The sequence below is a fragment of the Berghia stephanieae genome, chromosome 1, assembly GCF_034508935.2.
Source record: "Berghia stephanieae isolate SIO BIC M18660-M18661 chromosome 1, UCSD_Bste_1.3, whole genome shotgun sequence".
NCBI classification, from domain to species: Eukaryota; Metazoa; Mollusca; class Gastropoda; order Nudibranchia; family Aeolidiidae; genus Berghia; species Berghia stephanieae.
Window position 1 is genome coordinate 588,263 of NC_088360.1, and position 22,512 is coordinate 610,774.

A 22,512-nucleotide genomic window follows, 5' to 3' on the forward strand; every position below is an offset into this window, starting at 1 on the left:
AACAAGATGAGGGTTTTTAATCTTAAAAAAAAATAATTAATAAATTTTAAAAAAGGAGAAGAGACGCAAACTGAACATCAACTCAAAACGCTATCATGTCGGGGTGTCTTAGATGTCGGAAAGTGATTTTAACCATTTTAAAAGATCAGAAATGAATATGCTTTTTCGCACTTTAAAGTAATACATTAATTCTTGAAGCAACTTGGACATTTATATCCACTAAACGCGCTCAAAGCGCTATAATCCACTAAACGTGCTCAAAGCGCTTTACAATGCGTCCCAAGGCAATAGCAACATTTAACATGAAGGGCGAAATATGACGCCTGTTAGGAGCTGTTACAAAATTATTATTTTTTTTTACAGAGACCACGATGTTAACAGCCAGGTAGACATTTTAAACCCGAGTAGAGCACTCGGACCACAGCCAAAGGGACCGAAATCGATCCTGGAAGCAGTCGAGATTTCGTTCTGACACCCCTGTCCACCCAGCAGCGATTGGGTAGCTGGGTTTGTAAAATCTGGTGGAAATGACATTCCAATAGACTGGTATCCTATCCAAAGGGTAGTTAACAATTGCTATTGTCCGTTTCATGCTTTAGAAATCGGGACAAACTCCGGCTCCATGACTACGGTGAGAGAATAGGGTGAGTAAAGAGCCTTTTCCAAGGACTCAACAATGCGCCGCTTTAGAGCAGGATTCGAACCTTGGACCTTCCAATCTGAAGAAGAGTGCCATACCACAAGACCGCATAGCCACACTAAAACAAAAACTTAACCCGCGTCCACTACTATTCTCGGCTATGAATTCAATTTCCAGTATTCAAATCACTCCCACATAATGTAATGCCCTTTTGAGACGATGGGTCACAACAGACGTCAGTCACAACTATAATATCTACGGTATTTTTCTTCTTTTTAAATTTTCTTTTTGAAAAAGACCCGTTAACCTCCTGACCTAGATAGTTCGAAAAATCTAATTCATCGAAGTGACATAGACTGTTAACGAGTCAATGAGTCCCTGCACGATCCGGCACGTCTCAATCATCACACGCAATCAATCCGGCACGTCTCAATCATCACACGCAATCAATCAATCGTTTTATCAGCCTGTCCAATAACTGTGGTAAATTTGAGTTTAAATGTGTTAATTAAGCAGAGATGAAGGGGGGGGGAATCGGGGGAGAGGAGAGGAGAGGGGGGGGGAGAGGAGGAGAGAGAGAAGAAGAAGGAGTGAGGGAGGGAGAGGAGAGAGGAGAGGAGAGAGAGAGAGAGGAGAGAGAGAGAGAGAGAGAGAGTGGGGGGGGGGAGAGAAAGAGAGGAGAGAGAGAGAAGAATGAGAAGAGAGAGAGAGAGAGAGAGAGAGAAGAGAGAAGAAAGAAAGATGGGGGGGGGGAGGAGAGAGAGAGGAGAGAGGAGGAGAATGAGAAGAGAGAAAGAAAGGAAAAAAGTGAAAGAAAGAGGTGAAAGGGAGAGAGGGAGAGGAGAGGAGGGAGGGGGAGAGGGGGGAGAGAAAAGAGTAATTTAAAGGTTAGAGGAAGAGTGATGGGAAGAGGTGAGAAGGAGGGGAGAGAAAAGTAGAGAGGAGAATGGGAGGGGAATGTAGAGGAGAAAGTAGAGGAGAAGTACAGGGGGGGGGGGGGGGGGAGAGAGAGAATAGAGATGGAGAAGAGAGAGAAAGTGAAAAGGTGAGAGAGAGAGAGAGACAGAGAGAGAGAGAGAGAGAGAGAGAGAGAGAGAGAGAGAGAAAGATTACGGCACAATATAAAGTCTGAGATTTCGATAGAAGTCTATATCTTGTGACTTTCAATCTGCTTTTGTCTGGTGTTGTATCATAATACGACTTTCCCCGTGTTTTGTCCTCATTCTGTGCCTCGATCTATGTAAGAGTGAAGCGGATACTTTTTTAAATGTATAATAATACTTAAAATGATCAGTATTTTTTTAAAAATCTTTTTAGTGTCTGGCAATAGGGCAGAAAAATAGTGACGTCACACTCTCTACTTTTCCGGTTCCAAAATCATTGGAAGTGTATATGTAACCAGTCCTTCTGATAACTAATAATAAACATGCTACAGATTGAATATGAATCATAAGGCGGCAGAACTATTATTGTAGCAGGGCGTATAGGAGATTCTAATGATTACGGGACGCATTAGAGAGTGAGGATAGATTATGATCTTTATTGACGACCAGCATATATTTGGACTAGAAAATAAGATACTATCACTCTAAAACCACAACATCACTTACACAACTATGTATTCAGTCCTGCAAAACGAGTGGTTTTACATTTCCAATGAGATTGGAACCAGTTTGTTTGTTTTGTTGTTTTTTTTGTTGTTTTTTTTTGACATCACACTTGTGTTCTCTATTAGAAAACATAATTAGTGTGACCTATATAAGCTAGACCTGCAACAAGGCAATAACCACAGTCTTCACAACCCCCCCCCCCCCCCCCCCTCCTCGACCTTTTTTGTGTGGATAGGAAGTGGGAATGATACTTTGAAGACAATAAATCTGTAAAAATCCAAAATGCATAAACAAATATCTCTACGAATAATCACTATTTAAAAAATAAAATGTTTATTTAATGTACATTTATGGGTAGTTCAGGTATCCGAATTCCGGTAAATTTTCTTACGTAAAGATCACATGATTTCTTCTAAATTTTAGACTTTATTATGTGGGGGTGAGTGTGTGTGTGTGTGGGGGGGGGGGGGGGGGGGGGGGGGGGTTAAATTTGGCCCAAAATGAAAAAAAATGAAACAAAAAGTTGGGGGCTTTTTTTAAAGAAAAAAAAAATTTAAAAACAAACCATTTACCTATTAAAATGAAAAAGTGTCATATTTGAGAACATACATAAAATACAATATCTAAATTATACTCCAGTTTAACATTTCATTATTGAAGACCTGCTACTATTACGAAAAAGTCGTAGAATTACGCAATTTTAGCTCCAAATTCAAAACGTTACTTTATGCGCATCTGTAAGTCATTAAAACTTATTGGAAATGAAAGTTGTTGCCAGACTACATAACTATAAGGATTTTGAAATGTTATTTATTGCTTCCGATGGTAAACTGTTGATTTTTAAATTTAATTATAGTGACTACAATCATTGCCATCTATTAAAAATTACGATTTTTAAATTTTAATTTCAAGTAGACAAGTCTGCTATAGACTCAATGTTGTCCATCGTGTTCACAACGATAACATAACAACAATGTCAGGCCGCGGGTGACACAAATTAATAATATTCACGATGTGGGTGTGGAATTACATTATCACCTATCCCCCTGGTGACCACGCCCTGGTTGAACATGTGGGATAGAATTGAATTACATATCGCCGGCGTCCATGACGTAGATAATTTAAATCATCCGTCGAAGAAAACACAAACTGTGGAACGATTTTTCATTCCAATCTTCGACTCGCACTGTGTCGTGGAGTAAATCACCTGGGTGACCTAATTCTCACGCTGGGTCAGTGTGTCACAACACACGTCATTCAAATCCATCATCGATCAGGAAGATGGCGGAAGTGACGATATCAGATATATTTATTATTTATTTATCACATACGTCATGTCGGAAATGATATGTTGGAAATGGGAAGGGGAGCGACGTGCTGGCTGAAAATGAGAAAGGGGGGGGGGGGGGGGGGGGGGGGGGTCTCTGTAGAGTGGAATTGGAAATCGTTAAATCTATGACACTCTAGAATTCTATCATTTCAATTCCAGAATGTATGCTTGACTTTTGAAGAGGTGGAAGAGGGGTGGTGGGGGTGAATATCAAAAATTAAAAACTTAATTTCGGTGTAGTTGTTGGTTTTGAGGAGTTATTTTTGTTTTTTTTTTGTTTGTTTTCGGTTTGTTTTTTTTTCTTGTCTTTTTTTTTCTTCTTTTTATAAAAACAATTTGTTTTGTCTTTTGATTTTGGAATGTTTTCTTTTCTTTTCTTTCATTTTTTGTTTGTTTGTTTATGGTTTAATTTGTATTGGATAGAGAAGGCGGGAGGGGGGAGGGGGGAGGGGGGATGAAGGCTCGAGGTGGCTCCTGAGGCGGAGTGAAATGTACTAACATGGAAAATCCATTCAAAATATTCATTTACTGACATATCAAATTATGGTTTTGAAACTCTAAACAAAAACAGACAACAACAACCAAAAAAAAAAAAACAAAAAAAAAAAAAAAAGAAAGAAATTAAGAAGATAAAATAAAACAACAAGTCAAAGAGAGTTTGTCTACCGAAACCATACGTGAATGTATCAACAAGCATAGCTGTCCACTTATTAAACGTGAGTGAGCGTCGTATAGCTGAGTCCTTAGAAAAGGGTCTTTACTCACATTCTCTCAATGTACTCAGGTGTAAAACGAGTACCCGGTCGTTAAATGCGTTTCCGTCGGAAAAAAATGTAATACAAGCGTCATGTCTCAGCCTACATGTTAAGTGTTGTTGTTGGATAGGGACCCCATGTAAAGCGCTTTGAGCACGTTAAGTGGAGATTGCGCTATATATAAGCTCACGGTTTGTTTGGTTTTTTTTTTTTTTGGTTTGTTTTTGTTTTGTTTTTTGTTTTTTACTGGTACGGCGTTCTGAATTGTGAGTGATTTATTTAAATGTATTTCATTTATAGCACAGGTTACAAAGAAGCCAGCCATTATCCAAATATGTACTCTGCTTTCTGCATCGCTCTGGAATGGGGGAAATAAACGTGAGCATTTAGATTACGCAATAGCTAATAAATATGCCCAAAACGCTGAGAAGGGGTTTAAAGCCTACAGCAGAGACAACGTTGTTAACGACCAGGTACTCATTTTAACACAGGAGTGTGTTCCAACTTTTACGTCATGGCACAAGACCTAGGACTACATCTATTGATGTCGCTGCACAAGACCAAATGGTTTGCGTTCAGCTGGTCTCTGGTTGGAGTTGACGCTACGCGTTTAGGTTAACTCTTTAAGATTCAACCCGACAAAAACCGACACTGGCATAATATTCATGGGCGGGGTAGTCAAGACTGGCCTCAGTAAGTAAAATCCAATCGTTGTGAAGGAAATGACAGGCCCTGTCACTGCCGCAGGGTGTTTTCAGCTTTGATTTTTATAAATTTGCCGACAGAAAAGAAAATACGTTTCAGAAATTACGATTTAAATCCTATTTTATTTGCAGGTGAAAATCATTGACATTGCACTTTGTTTGGTAAAAATCGGTAAAAAATTACGACTTTGGTGATGAAAAATGACTTTGAAGACAATTATTGTAAACTTTTAAAAATAGTATGAATAATTTATAACTCCCTTATTTGTGGGTCGATTTTGTCATTCGAGGTATCAATTTTATTGTAATAAAGAGATAGGAACTTCAGAGTTATTTTTTTATGATGCGAAATTATTACTTTGTAATTTTAGCACCAAGAAAAATAGTCGGTAAATAAATTTGTTACACCTCTTTGATAGACCGCCGGGGTCCGTTCGTGTAGAATTGTGAATCAAGCGTCTCAAAGTCTTCGACCAATCACATGCTATCTATCCAGCTGGCCGAAACAAAGACGCTTCTCCCCGTCGATGTATTACGCTATTGTTATGCAAGGAATATAACACCTTATTGAGTAGGCCTAAAAGCTAAAATCTAAAAGTAAAAAATATAATTCTGAGGAATTTGAAAGTCACATTGCTGAAATCAGCTTGAAAAAATAAGTACATTGGTCTTTGTTTCATAAAAATCGGTTGAAAACCAACTGTTTTACGAATAAATCTGATTTTAAAAATTGCTTTTGTTTATTTTAGCTTTTTTTAGCAACTTTTTTATTTATCGGCCGATTTTCTTGATTTTTATATCATTCTTTATATCTCAAAGAGACGAGATCAGTGATATACAATGTTTGTTTCAAATGTAACTAGAACATAATTTGGCTTTTTTACCTATCAACCATGCCTGGATAATTTATTCAACAACGTGGCGATGTGACGCAACTATTCCATGGCCGTCTTCCACTGCATCGACGATGATTCAATTCATTGTTGACGGCTTTTGACACGTGAGCTGTCAAAACGACCAATCGTTGAAGGGTCAAGATGTTCAGTAGCCAATCGTTCTTCGGTCAAAAAACTTATGAACTCACGAGAACAAAAGTTTGAAATTTGGTGATGGACGGACCTATGAAATCGTTTCTGGGCGGAGTTTAGCCATGAGTGACCGTAGAAAACGAAAAGGCGACTACAGATATCAAAGGGTAGGCTTATATCATCAAAGGATGTCTACATGATTGACATGGCCATATAGGGAACTCATTATCTACTCCCCCAAAAAGAATCTGAACACGAGAGGGCTAAACACTCAGAGCATCCGCAAGCAGAATTTAAAATATCAACACACACAACGGTGTGTAACCTTAAACGTTCATAGTCTGATCGAAAGAATGTAGTGAGAACGTATCATTACAATGGCTGTCTAAAAACAATAACAAAGAGCTGAATAACGTGAATTTCGTTCCATCTATAGGTATGTCCACGGGAGTGTGGTAAGAGAAGAAAAAAAAGTGAATTAAGAGCCTTTGAGTCGGCCAGAACAGGAATCGAACATCCGACCAGAAGGTCGTAGCCGTGTGTCATAATATGAGACAAGGCTGGAATTACAGGACATCGTGAAAATACGTGGTAAAAAATTAATTCATTAATTAATTAAATAATAAATACTTACATAAATTGTAGAATGAACAAATGAATAAATTAATTAACAATTAAACATAAATAAATACATAAATAAATAAATAAATAAACGTGTCAACACTGCGGACCACCGTAAGACCACCTGCTTTTCTGGAATACCGTCTCAAAGTGTCGAAAAACTATAGACAAACTATCAATTGCGTCCAATAACTCATTTAATTTTTTTTTAATGTTTCGTCACTTTGGAAAGCCATTCCTGATTTTCTTTTTAATTATTCTCTTGGTACCCAGTCCCTAAGTTATTGTTTTATTTCATTTTAATATTTTTTATTTATTTTTTTTTATTTTTTTGGTTCTATGGCTGTTTTTTTTATCCATCTCCTTTTTAAAAAATGTTTTATATTTGTTTGTTTTGTTTCTTTTTAATTTCGTTTTGTTTTGGCTTTTTGTGTTGTGTGTGAGTGATTTTTGTTTTAGCTTTTTTGTTTGTTTGTTTTGATGGTTGTTTGCTTGCTTTTTTTTTTGTTTGAGTTTTTTTTTCCTATTTTTTTTTGTTTGTTTGTTTGTTTTTTTTTTTGGTTTATTTGTTTTACTTTTCTTGTTTTGATTTTTTAAAGTTTGATGGCGGTTTTTACACTATTCGGTCATTCCCGTTTCAGCATTCGTCACTCCTCATCGACCCAGAGAGACCCAATACTGCTTTATCGTGTACTTTTGTGATTTAAAAAAATAATAAATAAATCTTCTATTTTTTGGTCATTTGTATCAGTTTAACGCCAGAGACACGAATAAAAGCTAAATCGTTTCAATAATGCTTCGAATTAATTTCATCAATGCTCTGTGTTAAAACATTACAAAACGATCATTTGCGCGAAGCCTAAAATTATGGATTATACACTTCTTTTATAATAATATTAATAATAATCTTTATTGTCCAAATTAAAGGCAATTCATGTGAGGTAAACAATGCTCAGTTTGGTTCATGGTATGAACATCAACACATTTACAAATACAGACACAGCCATACACGAACATACACGCTTGCACATTGTTTCTACACATGTATACAAAAGAAATGAACGTACATACATACACATAGATAGAATGCGCTTGGCCAAGGAGTTCACAACATTGCCATCCGGAAGTATAACGGACCAACACACAAACTCTGTGTAACCATGAACTTTTATAGTCTGGTTAATACAGTTTAGTGAGAACAACTCACAAACGCGGATGGCAAAAACAATAACAAAGGCCTGAGTGACGTCATCTGCATACTATCTATACATACATACATACTTATAAAGAATTTACCAAACTCTATTTTCGGTATTTCAAACTGAAAAACGTTTTCATGTTGTAAACCAAGACTAGATAGTTGATAGAGTGGTCGACATAATATGTTTTCCATCTTTAACAAGAATTTGGGTGGGGAGGCGTGATACTAAGACACAAATAGGCTAGCCAGTGAAACACAAAATTGCACGAGTGATATATATTATATATATATATATATATATATATATATATATATATATATATATATATATATATAGATATATATATATATATATTATATATATATATATATAGTATGCAGATGACGTCACTCAGGCCTTTGTTATGGTTTTTTGCCATCCGCGTTTGTGAGTTGTTCTCACTAAACTGTATTAACCAGACTATAAAAGTTCATGGTTACATTGAGTTTGTGGGTTGGTCCGTTATACTTCGGATGGCAATGTTGTGAACTCCTTGGCCAAGCGCAATCTATCGAGAGAGAGAGAGAGAGAGAGAGAGAGAGAGAGAGAGAGAGAGAGAGAGAGAGAGAGAGAGAGAGAGAGAAATAAATGGATTTATTACGGCGACCCGATGCGGCATTGCTCCCTTCAGTCCCCGGCTCTATCTCTACAGACAATCTCGTTTCGTATCGAATGAACTTTGCAACGTCTATTTATAGAAACAATCAAGAATAAATAACGCATATGAGAAGAAGAAAAAAAAAAAAACAAAAAAAAAAACAAACGAATATGGGGCACCGGGTCACTGTGTCACTTTGTGTGACCTGTCTGTGGGTTGACCCAGTCAAAATAGGAACTGAAACAGTCACACATTTATAAGGCACACACGCACACACACACATACACACACTCACATACACACACTCACACACACACACACACACACACACACACACAAACTTACCCGCAAGCACACACATCAAGTCTGCACAATCATTTCGTATAATATTTTAGGAAAAATAAAATAATCTTATTCGACGTTAAATAACTGCCAACGCTCTTATCAGTTCTGCAATATCAACAAATGCAATTCCCACAAAACTGCCATTTAGGTACAGAGCGGTATCTGCGCATTCCCTTGATCCTCAAAGCACGGCAATATATTTACACGAAGTTGATATTCTGATACTGCTCCACTTACATAAGCGGTAAAAAAAATTTTATGCCTGCCGTCAGAAAGGCATGTCGGCGTGTGCAAGCCAATTACGTTTTCTTCGTTTGTTTGTTGTTTTTTTGTTTGATTTGATTTTTTTTTTTTTTTGTTTGTTCGTTTTATAATGAAAAGTAAAACAAAATTCAGAGCTCATAACGTTTCATAACGTCAGTTAAATATGCCATTACGCTATTGCCTACTTGTAAAGATATGTGTGCCAATCTCTTTCGAGTACGTAAGCAGACGGTAACTAATTACTAATTATGGGGGGGGGGGGAGAGAGGGGGGAAGAATGAGAGCATTACAAACGCGCTTATCTAAAATAAACATGTTCAAAGCGTTTTACTATTTGTTTTCTCTTTTAAAAATAAAAGGGTGCGCTTACTGGTGTGAAGGAGGAGGAGGAGGAAGAGAAGAAGAAGAAGAAGAAGAAGAAGAAGAAGAAGAAGAAGAAGAAGAAGAAGAAGAAGAAGAAGAAGAAGAAGAAGAAGAAGAAGAAGAAGAACATTACCCAAGAATGAAAATAGAAATAATTGAAAAGTTATTCAAGACAAGGGGCATGCAAAAAGTAGGGCGCAGGAAACGAGAGAGAGAAAAATAAACCAAAAAAAATAATAAATAAAATAAAAAAAGAACGCACAGGTATAAATTTGTGAACTGAAAGGAATAACGAAAAGGATATTATAACATGCGGGCACCTACCAAGCAATCTAAGTTGAAATACAGCCAAATAACCTTCCAGCACCCCCCCCCCCCCCCCCCCCCCCCCCCCCCCCCCCCCCCCCCCCCCCCCCCCGGCCCAAAAAAAAAAATACAACAAAAACAAACCAAAAAAAAAACAAACAAAAAAAAACACACACACACGATTGCACATTGCAACAAAGCAAGAGTTTTAAAAAATGAAAAGGAAAAAATTCAAATAAATAAAAAGTGACTTTTACAAAATTACACAATTATTTATATATCATGCACAAATTACACAATTATTTATATCATGCATAATCTTGATCGTTATATAGCCATTATGCTATATATTATATATATATTATTGTCACATCCATTAGCAAGTTAACGATTACGTTCCCAACCTACAACGATTGACGAACGACCAGGAAGAAAACGAGGATCCGTCCTAAGACTGATTTTTTTTTGTTTGTTTGTTGCTTTAGGTCTCTTCCAACACAATTGAGGTTATATGAGAGACCGCTGAAACAAAAAAACAAGCAATCTAACAAAAATAGTACAAATGTCAATCAAAAGCATAACCTTAAGATATCATAAGCTAAATTATAAATAACCAAGAACAAACAGGCAGAGGATTTACAGGAAAAAAAATATCCCTGTCAAAAATACAATCACAAACCAAAGAAGCAGGATAGGCTAGTAAAGAGAAGAAGAAACGACATCACTATCGGATCGTACACCCATGCGAACATCATAGGTATATGATTCAAGGGTGATGCTCCCATCCAATCACCCGCGTCCTAAGACTGAGGAAAGACCTTCGTTTTCTTGATCTTCCTCGTTCGCCGATCGCTGTAGGTTGGGAACGCCATCGTTAACTCACAGGATGGGATGGGGCCTACTCTTCGTGTACTTACTACAACTACAGTAGTAAACGGTGGGCCTTTACCGTCTCAACCCGCGTCAGGTCAGATTTTAGGTTTACCCTACTGGTAAAAGTAAAAGTTTGAGCAAAAGTTCGGTAACGTTTGGTTTACCCGTCCAGCCATTTGTTGTGAGCGTGCTGTCGTAAAATTGAGTGACTCATTGTTATTGTCATCATCATCATAATCATCATCATCATCATCATCATCATCATCAACAGGTTTTATCGTTCATAATCTCCTGACTCATGATGACACGACGATTTAACAAGGTTATACTGCTCTGCTTTCACTATCAATGATGTGGGGATTTTTATGTTGTTTTTGTTTGTTTTTGTTTTTGTTTTTTTGTTGTTGTTGTTTTGTTTGGGGTTTTTTTTTTGTTTAAGGGGGGGGGGGGGGGGGGGGGGGGGGGGTTGTATTTGTAAGGTGACTTATCGGATGGCATGTAATGAATGCTGTCATCATTTTACATATTAATGTGTGATTTCCATTACAATTGATGTAATACTGTAAAAATAAATAAATGAATAATATATTCATGTATATACATATAATTATATTATTTCACGTACTGTAATGAAATTCACGTTGGAGCGTAATGCTAGATGTTGTAGTTAACTTTATTGGAGCGGCAATGGGGTAAGTGATATAACACTCGCCTTCGGATCGGATGGTCTTGGGTTCGAGTCCTGCTCTGAGCGGCGTATAGTTGAGTCCTTGAGAAAGGCTCTTTGCTCACTTTCTCTCACCGTACTCGGGTGTAAAATTAGTACCGGGCCGTTAACAGCGTTGTATCTGTAGGGAAATAAACTTTGTAATATCGCCCAAAAGGCGTTTACATGTTAAATGTTGCAGTTAGCTAGGGAACCCTTTGTAAAGCGCTTTGAGCACGTTTATGGGATTTTGCTCTCAATAAAAGCTCACGATAATGTTTCTACCGCATTCCATTATGGTAAAAGGTATAGTGGGGGGGGGGGGGCGGAAGAGAGAGAGAGAGAGAGAGAAAGAGAGAGAGAGAGAGAGAGAGAGAAAGAGAGAGAGAGAAAGAGAGACTGAGAGAGAGAGCGAGAGAGAGAGAGAGAGAGAGAGAGAGAGAGGGGGGGGACATGGGGAGGGGTCAGAAATAGTTATATAAATAAATAAGAAATTAAAAGGCAAAACATTACGACATTAACTCACTCAATCCTAGTGATTTTTGTTACTTTTCAAAATTGGAGAAAAAAAAATATTTTAAAAATGAGCATGTGAATAATTATTTTTATTCAACTATCATTTACATGAATAAATTAAGAACATTAGCTTTGATACCACGCCTAAAATTTGTCTCAGAAAAATTTAATAAATAGGCATGGGGTAAAAGTAACCCTGGTATACTACGGATATAGTCGGTGTTAGGGTTGAGTGAGTTAATAAAAAAATATATCCTTATAATTACTAGCCTCGACAACAATCTCTTCTCATAGTAAACAGCTTTGCACTAAGAATATTTTTTTTTCTCAGTTCTTTTGGCAGAAAAGATCTCTTTACTAAATAGAAATCGATTAAAATGACCAAAACATCTAAGTGGTCGTCCCTCATCCTGCCTAAAAAAATGTATGTTTTTAAATTAATGGCCAATATCAATAAGTTTAGGTTGGTAGGTAAGAAGGTGAGTAGCCAGACAGATAGGAAGATAGACAAAGGCTGACAAACGGATAGACAAAGACGAACATACGCACAGACAGACACAATAGCCATACAAGCTGAAAGACAGACTGACGCCTTGGTTATCCCAGACTTCCCTCGGAAAAGACGCACTTGACAAAAAAATTCAACTGAAATAAAGGGATTTTTCTTTCCTTTTTTTTTTTCTGTGAAGATGGAGGGCATCGACAGATAGATGGATGGATGGAGAGATGGGTGGATGAATAGAGAGGGAGATTACTCTCTCTCTCTCTCTCTCTCTCTCTCTCTCTCTCTCTCTCTCTCTCTCTCTCCGTACACATCACTAAATGACACTCACTGCGCATAAAATCCACATCCATTGCATACTGGCAACTAACTAAATTTGCTCGTACATGCACTATACACTCGAACACGCACGCACACACAAACACACACACACACACGCACACACAAACACACACGACCTACTAACCCAGTGCCTGTAACCTGCTGACTTCACATTTAAATGTCACCAAAAAGTAATGCCCCGTCGCCGCACGGATATAACACACTCGCTATATTTTATTTCCCTCTGTAGTGTATTAGGTATTTTTGTCACACTGTCTTTTGTTTGAACAAGGAGCCCCATTAGATCCGCCGATAAGTCAATCGATCCTGGAGCAGTCGAAAGTTGTCTCTTTACTGACCTCCCTGGGCCAGATATATTTAGCGGGATATCATTTGAGATAGATTAGGGTCCAATCCAAAGGATAGCGAGCAATAGTTTTGTTAATTATTTCAAAACTGGGGTTAGCATCGGCTACATCAGCCTTAACTTGTGTTCGTACTTCAGGGTGAAAAATAAAATAGGCCTATTTATTCGTACTTCTTTTTTTTTTTTGTTTTTTTTTTTTTTTGTTTTTTAATTTAATTTCAACTCAAAATTTACATTAGGAAATCTGGCAACATAGAGCACAATAACATTCAATTATGCTTCAAGTAGACAAAACACGTCAGGGATAACGATCTGGCATTGGCGTTATACCCAATGGGTACCCAGTTTGACTCAACGCCGCGCTGTGTGATCCTGATCTGAGCAAGTCAACTTATCCTAGTTAAATTTGCGGCGCTAGACTGCGGCTGACTCCCGGGTTATTCCAGTCTTCGTCTGAAGACACAGTTTCCCATTGGAGGACTAATAAAGGGAATTATATAATTTGTTAGTTAGAATCAAACCAATTTCCTATCACGGAAATAGGAAGAGATCATAAATTGGGGGTTGACACTACTCCGTGGATCAATTTTACGGGATTCACAAGAAACATTTGGTTATTTCCATACCATTCGCTGAGTTTGACGATGAATTTTTTAAGATAGCTTAGTGTCTTTTACGGGCGTTTTTTTCTTTTAAAATCAATTTTCATTTTTTCTTAAATTTTATCATTTATTTTTTTTTTTTTTTTTTTTTGGGGGGGGGGGGGTGGGGGGGGGGGGGGGCTTTATTTTATTTTAAAAGCCTATTTACGGAGCAAATACAATTGAAATAAAATCATTAACTCAAAATTATATATAACATTATTTATGTAAACAAGACCAGGTTGAAGCAATAAAAATGTTGGGGCCCATTGATATTTTTAATAATTCTGCCGTACCCTGAACAAAAAAAAAAAACACGTATTAAAAGTTTTGCCAGATAACTCAAGTCTTTCAAATATCGATAGATTAAATAAAATGACCCTCATCTTCCCAAAAACTCTCAAACCTGGGATTTCGCAGAATACACATTGACTCCTCAACTATACCAACAGTGCTCTCGTGGTATGCTTTAGCATCAAAGTTTCAATGCAATGAAAGTTCCAGGGCATGAAAATGCCCCAAAACATTGACAACTCAAAGGAGGAATGAAAAATATTTGTAATTTATAATTTAAATTCTTTAATTTCTTCTTCTTTTTTTTCCTTTTTTTTTTTCAATATTCGCCAATTTCTCGGATGCAAAAATTTGGGAAATTAGTCGGCAAAAAAGCCGCAGAGGTAGAAATATTCGCGATCTAGGCAAAAAGAAGACATTAATTATGATGAGCAATAATTATGTCTGTTTCTGCGACATATAAAACTCTTGTAGTTCATATTACAGCCTTCGAGCCCTGTCGCTAATTTCGTCATCCAGCAGTATTTAATGAGCAATCGTCGGGTTCCAGATTTATTTTTATCAGGATGGTTGGGGGAGGAGTAGGTGTGTGTATAGAGAAGGAGGGGAGAGAGGGGGGGGGGGGGGGAGGAGAGGAGAGGACATAGAAAACTGTGTCTGCTCGTGGCATACCCGGAAGTTTCTTACTTCCCCTTCTGTCCTGAGCTTTTCCCAAAATAGAGATGATCTCAAGTAAATTAGGTAGGCCCGCAGATTTAACGCGAGTTCACTACTAATTTTTATTCATTTACTTAATTTTAGCAAATGTTATATCTATTCCTAGGGGGGGGGGGGGTGTTGGGTGAGCGCCCGGTCTTGTGAAAATACTTGATAAAATGTGTTTTTCGAATGCCCGCAGTGAGGCGGGGTGGGGTGGGGGGGGGCGCAAAGTTGAGTCCTGGAAAAGACTCTTTACTCGCATCTCCTCAGTGTAATCAGTTGCACTCAGACGGTAACAGCCTATGTGTCTGCAGATATATATTTTTAAAAAATGTAAAGTGATTTGAGCCGAAACTGGGTAATATAGACTCTCACATTTAATGATCATTTTCGTTATGACAAGCGGTAAAACGTAGTATATGATAGCTGAAGTGAGTGCATAAGGGGCAGCGTGGGTCAGTGCTTCGTACCCGGAAGGTACCGAGTTGGATCACCCGCCGCCGCGCTGTGTGGCCTGTAGCAAGGCAAGTCACCTCGTCCTAGCTGCACTGCAGCGGTTATTCCAGTCTTCCTTTGGAATAGGTCCTAGAGACAAAAAATTCCCTATGGGATGAATAAAGGGAATTTTATTTATTTATTTTTTTTTTATTTATAGCAGCCGCCTCGGACGGTGTGAAATGGAAATATACTTTTCATGCATGACTCCCTGACGGATTTTTTTTTTTAATATGTATTGAGAAGCGCATTGAGCTGTGACAATGCCCCTTATACAAAAATACATTTGTATATTATTAAATATTAACTTTTTCTTTTTTATAATGCCCCTCTGCAAACATGACTTAGAGAAAAACAAAACAAGACAATCATTTTTTTTAAAAATTACCATGCGTCTGGAACAACACCAGCCAAGCATGAAATAAATATTATAATCTATTGTTAGCAGAAATGTCAGATCGGATAAAAAAATATAAAAAATTAATAGGCCCTATGTATATAATTTATATTATAATCTAAAAACGCATACAAGTTGTAGAAATGTCAAAATTGTTATGAACCACGAATTACCCATTTACATCATTACCCTATATGAATATGTGGAAAAGATATAAATGAAAATATACACATGACTCTTTTAAACTTTTTCATCTCAGCGAGTTGTCATTGAACTTCACCGCTTTATTAGGGCTGTCTGGAGAAATAAGTGGAATTTGCCAAGGGAGTTAATCATTATTATTATCCTTCAATTAACTTAAAAGTGCTTTCTTTTACAATTTTGTTGCAATATTAATATTATTATGGGAAAAAAAGGCAAGTTTTGAAACTGAAGCTCTCGATAGAGAGAGAGAGAGAGAGAGAGAGAGAGAGAGAGAGAGAGAGAGAGAGAGAGAGAGAGAGAGAGGAGGAGAGAGGAGAGAGAGAGAGAGGGGGGGGGGGGAATCGCAGAATTAAGGCACTGAGGTAACGAAACGGCCCTTAAAATTTAGCAATAAATGTGTTAAATTGGCAACCTTTTTGTGTGTAAATTATGACAGCAAGCTTTTCATAAAATTGTAAGTTCAAGCTGGTTTTGATAGTATGCGCTTGGCTAAGAAACTCACAACATTGCCATCCGGAAGTTTAACGGACCAACACACAAAACTATGTGCAACCATGAACTTTTATAGTCTGATTTATACAGTTTAGTGAGAATTACTCATAAACGCGGATGGCAAAAACAATAACAAAGGCCTGGGTGACGTCATCTGCATACTATCTATACAGTTTAGTGAGAATTACTCATAAAAACATGGAGCCATCCTGGTTGACGAATAAAGAAGCAGGAGAAGACTGGCTGTCAAGTTTCTGTTACCGACACACGCTGTCCCAGTCTGAGAACACGAGTTGAGCAAGAACAGTAAAAAGTAATAAGCTGCCTCCAAGTGTGAATTTATTTTATGATAACCTAGTGCAAATCTGTTCATCCGAGAATCTATATAGCCAAAACAATATTCACAACATGGATGATACAGGTGTGAGAATATTTACAGCTGATAACCTCGCCACGACGAGAAATGTAGAGCAAATGGTCTGTAGGAAAAGGAAACTTTGGTGACATTCATGTATGCTATAAATGCGACAGGAAATTATATCCCTCCCATGTTCGTTTTTCCAGGGATAAACTACAAGGATCATTTCATTCATAAAAGGAGCACCCGCTGGAACTCAAGGCATTGCAAATCATACAGGTTGGATGGACAATGAAAAGTTCCTAGCCTACCTGAAGCATTTTGTGAATCATGCTAAGCCATCTGCAGATATATCAGTTCTCATTCTCCTTATCAGAAATGCACAAATATGTGAAAATGTACATGAATATTTAAAAAATTGAAATTTTGCAAAAAGGGACAACAGCTACTGGAATTGTCTTGCATTTTGAAACATTCAAACGATGTGTAATGATACATTTTGATCAGCAGTACAAGCGAACAGCATTCCCCTGTTGCCCTCTGCTAAGCTGATCACACCCAATCATGTGACATTTATAAGTAAGTCAGCTACTGAATCATTAAATATATGCTTAAAAATGAAATAATGATTTTTTTTTTAATTGCCCTATTCTGGGATACAATAAGGAAGAGAAGTACAAAAATGAAACCACATGATGGTCATTGGTCGGTGAATCTGTAATCATCAACTCGAATTCTTTCAAGTCCATTGTAGGTCTGTCTGGTTTTGACACAGCTGTTCATTGGCAAAGGGAAAACACAACCAATCGTTAGCCTTCCTACTTTTTGATTTTGTGTCCGATGGATTTATCTTTTTGTGAGAGATGACTTTTTCTCCCTTGTAAATAAGCTCTCAGTGATAATATGTTTTATCATTGTTATCTTTTAAGATAAAATGTATATTTATTGTATCAAATTTTCTTAAGATCCTGTAGCAATGTCACTGTAGGACTTGTGAAGGTTTCAGACTAGACTTCTTGGATATATTGCTCTGTGATCTGCTTCCTAAATTTTTTTGACCATTTGTCCAACTATTTTCTTTGGTGCTTGTTCTAAATTCGTAGACTATTCTATGAGCTTCCTTTTTTTCTGGCAGTAAAATGGCTTAAAAGTGCCACGAGCGTCGTTAAATTATTTAGAACAAACAAACAAACAAAAAAGTTCAGAACTCTAGTATATGAGAACAAAATGCATATATGTGCCATTACTCACTGTGTGGTGTTCCTTCATAGCCACTATCATTGAAGTCCCTGCGTAAAAATCTTACATATGGGGCACCTGGGAATAGACCTTGAGTCGATTTGGTCACATTTCGGCCATTCAACCAGCCCTGGAGAAGTAAATACATGAATTAAATATCTACATTCTTTTAAAAAATCAAATAAACATACACATTTTTAAAATATATATGAGGGGATTGTAAAATAAAAAAAATACATCTCGCAAAATTTTACAAATTTATTAACACATCATGATCAACGACCAAATGCACATGCTAAAGCATCCATCTGACTTAATTAGTAGATATTAAACACAAACAACTAATGTCAGCTGCTTAAGTTTGAGGATCACTTATCAACAGAAGAATATTGAATATGTACGTTCTTTTCTTCTTCTTTTTTCAACTGGAATCACTTTCCATTCATTATCTACTATATAATCATACAATAAAAACCCAATGAACTAAAAGTTATTTTCAATTTTTGGCCATGTGAACAGTAAACTGGGAGCATTTCTTTATGTATAAAGTAGTATGGAGTATAGAACTCTCAGATTGTTGATAGGTTGTTAACAATGATGGCAAATAAAATTCAAAGACTGAATTGTTTTTAGCTTGGCTGCTTTTGGTTTAGTCAGTTTTCATTCTCATCTTATAAAATTATTGAGGAAATGAAATCTGACCAGGTAATGAAGTTTTTGGGGGGGGTTTTTGGGAGGGGGGAGGTTGCTTTGATTATGGTTTGTTTCAGATTGTGTATGATGTAGCTGTGAATTGAACAAGGGTCAATTAAATTAACACAATGACTCGAAATTGTTTTTCGTCAATCAAGGATATTAGAAGAAGGGGGCTAATCCAGCATTCTCTTCATACCAAACTTATACGACAGACTTACTGCCCTTACAAAGAATAGTTTTTCCAAACCAACAACATAAAGCAAGTTAAACAAACAAAACAAAAAAAATTACCTCAAGCTTATATATCGAGCAACATCCACTACACGCGCTCGAAGAGCTTTACAGAGGGTCTCTGACCAACAGCAACATGTAACATGTAGAACGAAACATGATGCCTGTTAGATGATATTAAATTTTTTCTCTGACAGAGACAACACTGTTAACTTTCCTCCAGATCTATTAGTCACACGATCACAACAGAGAAGACAGAAGACAGAAATAAAACTAGCCCACCCATAAAAGATGCCAGTAGCAAACATGCTGGTGAGACAAGTATCTCACCAGCTAAGCTATCAGGATACCAGTAGTTCGTAACTAAATCAAGAGGATTGGCTACAATGTTACCAGAGTCCCATTGCCTACAATTCAAGGGTCCTACGGTAATAAATGTTTACCATTTACCAACCCCCTGTTGGGAACAATAGAGTTGAGAAAAAATATATAATAAAAGGGAAAATATATTGGTTAGGCTTGGTTTTATATTCTACTAAACACCAATCCAACCCACAGAATATTCCATTCTCCAACACCTGTCACTTGATATTGATAGTGATATTGTGCGGCTATGTGGTCAAGTGGTATGACAATTGCCTCCGGATCGCAAGGTCCTGGGTTCGAATCTCACTCTGAACAGCGCACAGTTGAAACCTAGGAATAGGCTCTTTACGCACTTTCTCTCACCATACTCAGGTGTAAAATGAGTACCTGTAATATCACGTAACAGACATCATTCTCATCCTTCATGTTGTGTTGCTGTTGGCTAAAGACCACCTGTAAAGTGCTTCAAGCATGTTTAGTGGATATTGTGCTATATAAATGATCAAGAGACATCATTGGGCATACAAAGGCTAGATGCCTGTTGTTTTCAATTAAGATTAAGGTAAGTCTTTGATGGGCATTCGACATGGATGTGAAAGTTGAAGCTGACATGGCTGACAAACAAATCTTCCAACAGTGTGGCATCAACATCAAAACTGAATGAAGACAATGAAGAAAGTGACAATGGCGAAAAACCGCCTACCATCATCAACTAAGTGATGAGAGAGGGTTGTGATCTGGTGAAAGAATAGCATGCCACAATATCCCTCTGAATTATCAATTAGAGAAATTGACCCAGTAATCAAGCTCCGTGAAAAACTGTTCCATGTTGGTAAAAAAATCAGCAATCCAAACAAATATCACCCCCTTTTTCCGAAAATGAAAAAAAAAAGAATATGTGACAAAATGCGGGGCATGGAGGGGTTTGAATTATGGAGACATGACTGTATCATGGATCCAATTAAGAAACTCCATTCTCCGAATTTTCAGATTTTCTAATCTTTCATTACTCGCTTAAACAAATATAATATAGGCAGAAATTTAGTGCAAAATACAACAACAACAACAACAAAAAAGATGGTTGATTCAAAGGATATATATGAAAGTCAGAAGAAATCAGTTTGTCATGTCCTACACACTTATAACATTATTAAGTTTCTTTGAAGAATTGTGCAAAAGTTTTATTTTATCCATTTCTCTAAATTGAATAATGATAAACGATCCAAAAATTGAGAGACTGGTAACAAAGTAAAATCAGGAAAAGGTTCTCAAATCGACAGAAGTGTGGACAAATTATAATCAACTTTCTCCACAACTTTCAAACCCTTAGAGACACTATTCCTGTTATACTTCTGGTGCCTGTTTCTCAGTTTTTGGATGAATTATCAGTGCTGATGGTGACAAAAACTGAAAAAAAAGAGTAAAATTTTGAACGATTCCATCAACTCTTTTTTTACTGCGTTAACCCCTACTTTTACAACAATAGAGGTGATAAACCAGCATTGATAATCACACAGTCCAGATGTCTTCACCGACATTTATAGAAAGATTCGCTAAAATGAAAAGTGAATTATAATTTCGCAAAAATTAGCGGAAGGTGCCAAGAAGGAGGAAATTCCCCAAATGTCACTAAAATCACGGATTTTCGTGGACAACCATCAGCACTGAATTATCAAGATTCAATTCAGATAAATTGATGACAGATAAATCTTTTTTGACATGATGTCAATTTTGAGCCAAACAATACAAAAAGAATTACAAATATTCCTCACCGTTGGATTCTCTGGTGCATCTTTCAATGCCAGATTGAAGACAGTGCTGACTTCCAACAAGTCTCCTGGGTCAATACGAATATACCCTGATCCATGTCCATGGTCATCAGGGTTGTAACGCTGTGCACATTGAAAATGATACATCTCACCATCCAATGACATGATGATTTCTTTGCTTTCTGTGATGCTTCAACAAGATTAATTCATCCTTAAAACTGAACCTCTATTTCCAATATGATCTGTGGAAGACACAAATGTTAATCAAACATTAGACTTTCAGCAGACATAGGGTAAAAAAAGAGGGTATTGAGCTCCATACAAAACAAACAGGTGTCTAAATGCTGTGTAACTTCTAAAACTATCCAACTTAGAAAACAATGGAAAACATGTCCCAATACCTCATTACAAACATACATTCTCATTCAGGTAAGGCATTTCTGATGCTCATAAACAGTAATCTTAACAGGCAAAAGTTTAAAAGCCTGAAAAATCAACCTCGTCCAATTCCCACCTTATTTACAACAGGTTGTAACTTATGATTATAAAAAAAAATAAAAAAGGGTCTTCGCAATATGAGAAATGCCAGAAAACTAAACAGGCATTCCGTAGGTGCCAAATAAGTTACTAGATATGGTCAAGATGGCTACCAGTGACGATAACGTCAATTCGTCAAAAACGAATACATTATATCTATCCATAATGAAACTCAAACCATTAAACCATAATACTCGTATTTAGATGATATACATAAAAATGCTATCATACATACATCCATTCAAAGCATAAGATATTTAAATTTTAAGGAACTAGTAAAAAGCCCGCAATTTCGCGGGGAAAGAACTATTTTCATTCGATATTGCCAGAATCATTTTCTTGATTAGCTTGATTATGATTAGATGCACATTTTAATCGATGTTCTTGTCGTCGCTGCCATGCTTTATTCGGCATTATTTTAGTTTATCAGTTAGTAGATATCAATATCAATAAGTCGCAAGTCTTTACCACGCTTTACTTGGGAGTGCTTTGCACTACCTTCAATACTTCACAAATCAAAATTGCGGCCGAAAATCAAAACAATGGTCAAATTAGGAAATTTTAAACTTTCACAAATCTATCAAGGTTTGTTCTAGAGTTTTTAAAACGCTTTTATATGATGACAAATTGAATAAATAAACGCCTGACAAAAGATCAACGATGAAAATACAAATTGAATGAATACTGGGGATGTAGGAGCTTTCGGAATGTCTCCCCTTTACTTAACTTATGTGAGGTCAAATGAAAATCTGAAGCGGATGCGAATAATATCAAGTCCCCGAATCTGTCTACTTTTGGTTTGTTCAGGCTAGACAGAACCAATTGACAGTTTGCCGAAACGTTTAACTAAATATTTACCAGGGCAATAATTATCACATCGATGGCATAAAAATGACAGTAATATCAGCAGTAATATTAGTTGATGTTGTTAATCGGTGTGAAACTTGTTTAAAATTTCTTGAAATCCCAATGCCCTCATGTGATCAAGTGAATTATATCACTAT

The 22,512-nt window shown here is 36.9% G+C and overlaps 1 protein-coding gene across 4 annotated transcripts in view; it reads right to left on the reverse strand.

Annotated features, from left to right (window-relative positions):
• The window catches only part of LOC144965814 (phosphatidylinositol 3-kinase regulatory subunit gamma-like), a 188,373-nt gene that overhangs the window by 160,683 nt on the left and 5,178 nt on the right, over window positions 1–22,512 (reverse strand). For all 4 annotated transcript variants that reach the window (XM_078901590.1, XM_078901580.1, XM_078901572.1 and 1 more), the window contains exons 2-3: window positions 20,975–21,213; window positions 17,922–18,039 (exon numbers count right to left, since the gene is read on the reverse strand). In XM_078901590.1, the coding sequence (XP_078757716.1) occupies window positions 17,922–18,039; window positions 20,975–21,136 (280 nt within the window). In that variant the 5' untranslated portion in view covers window positions 21,137–21,213. The remainder of the gene's footprint in view (window positions 1–17,921; window positions 18,040–20,974; window positions 21,214–22,512) is intronic.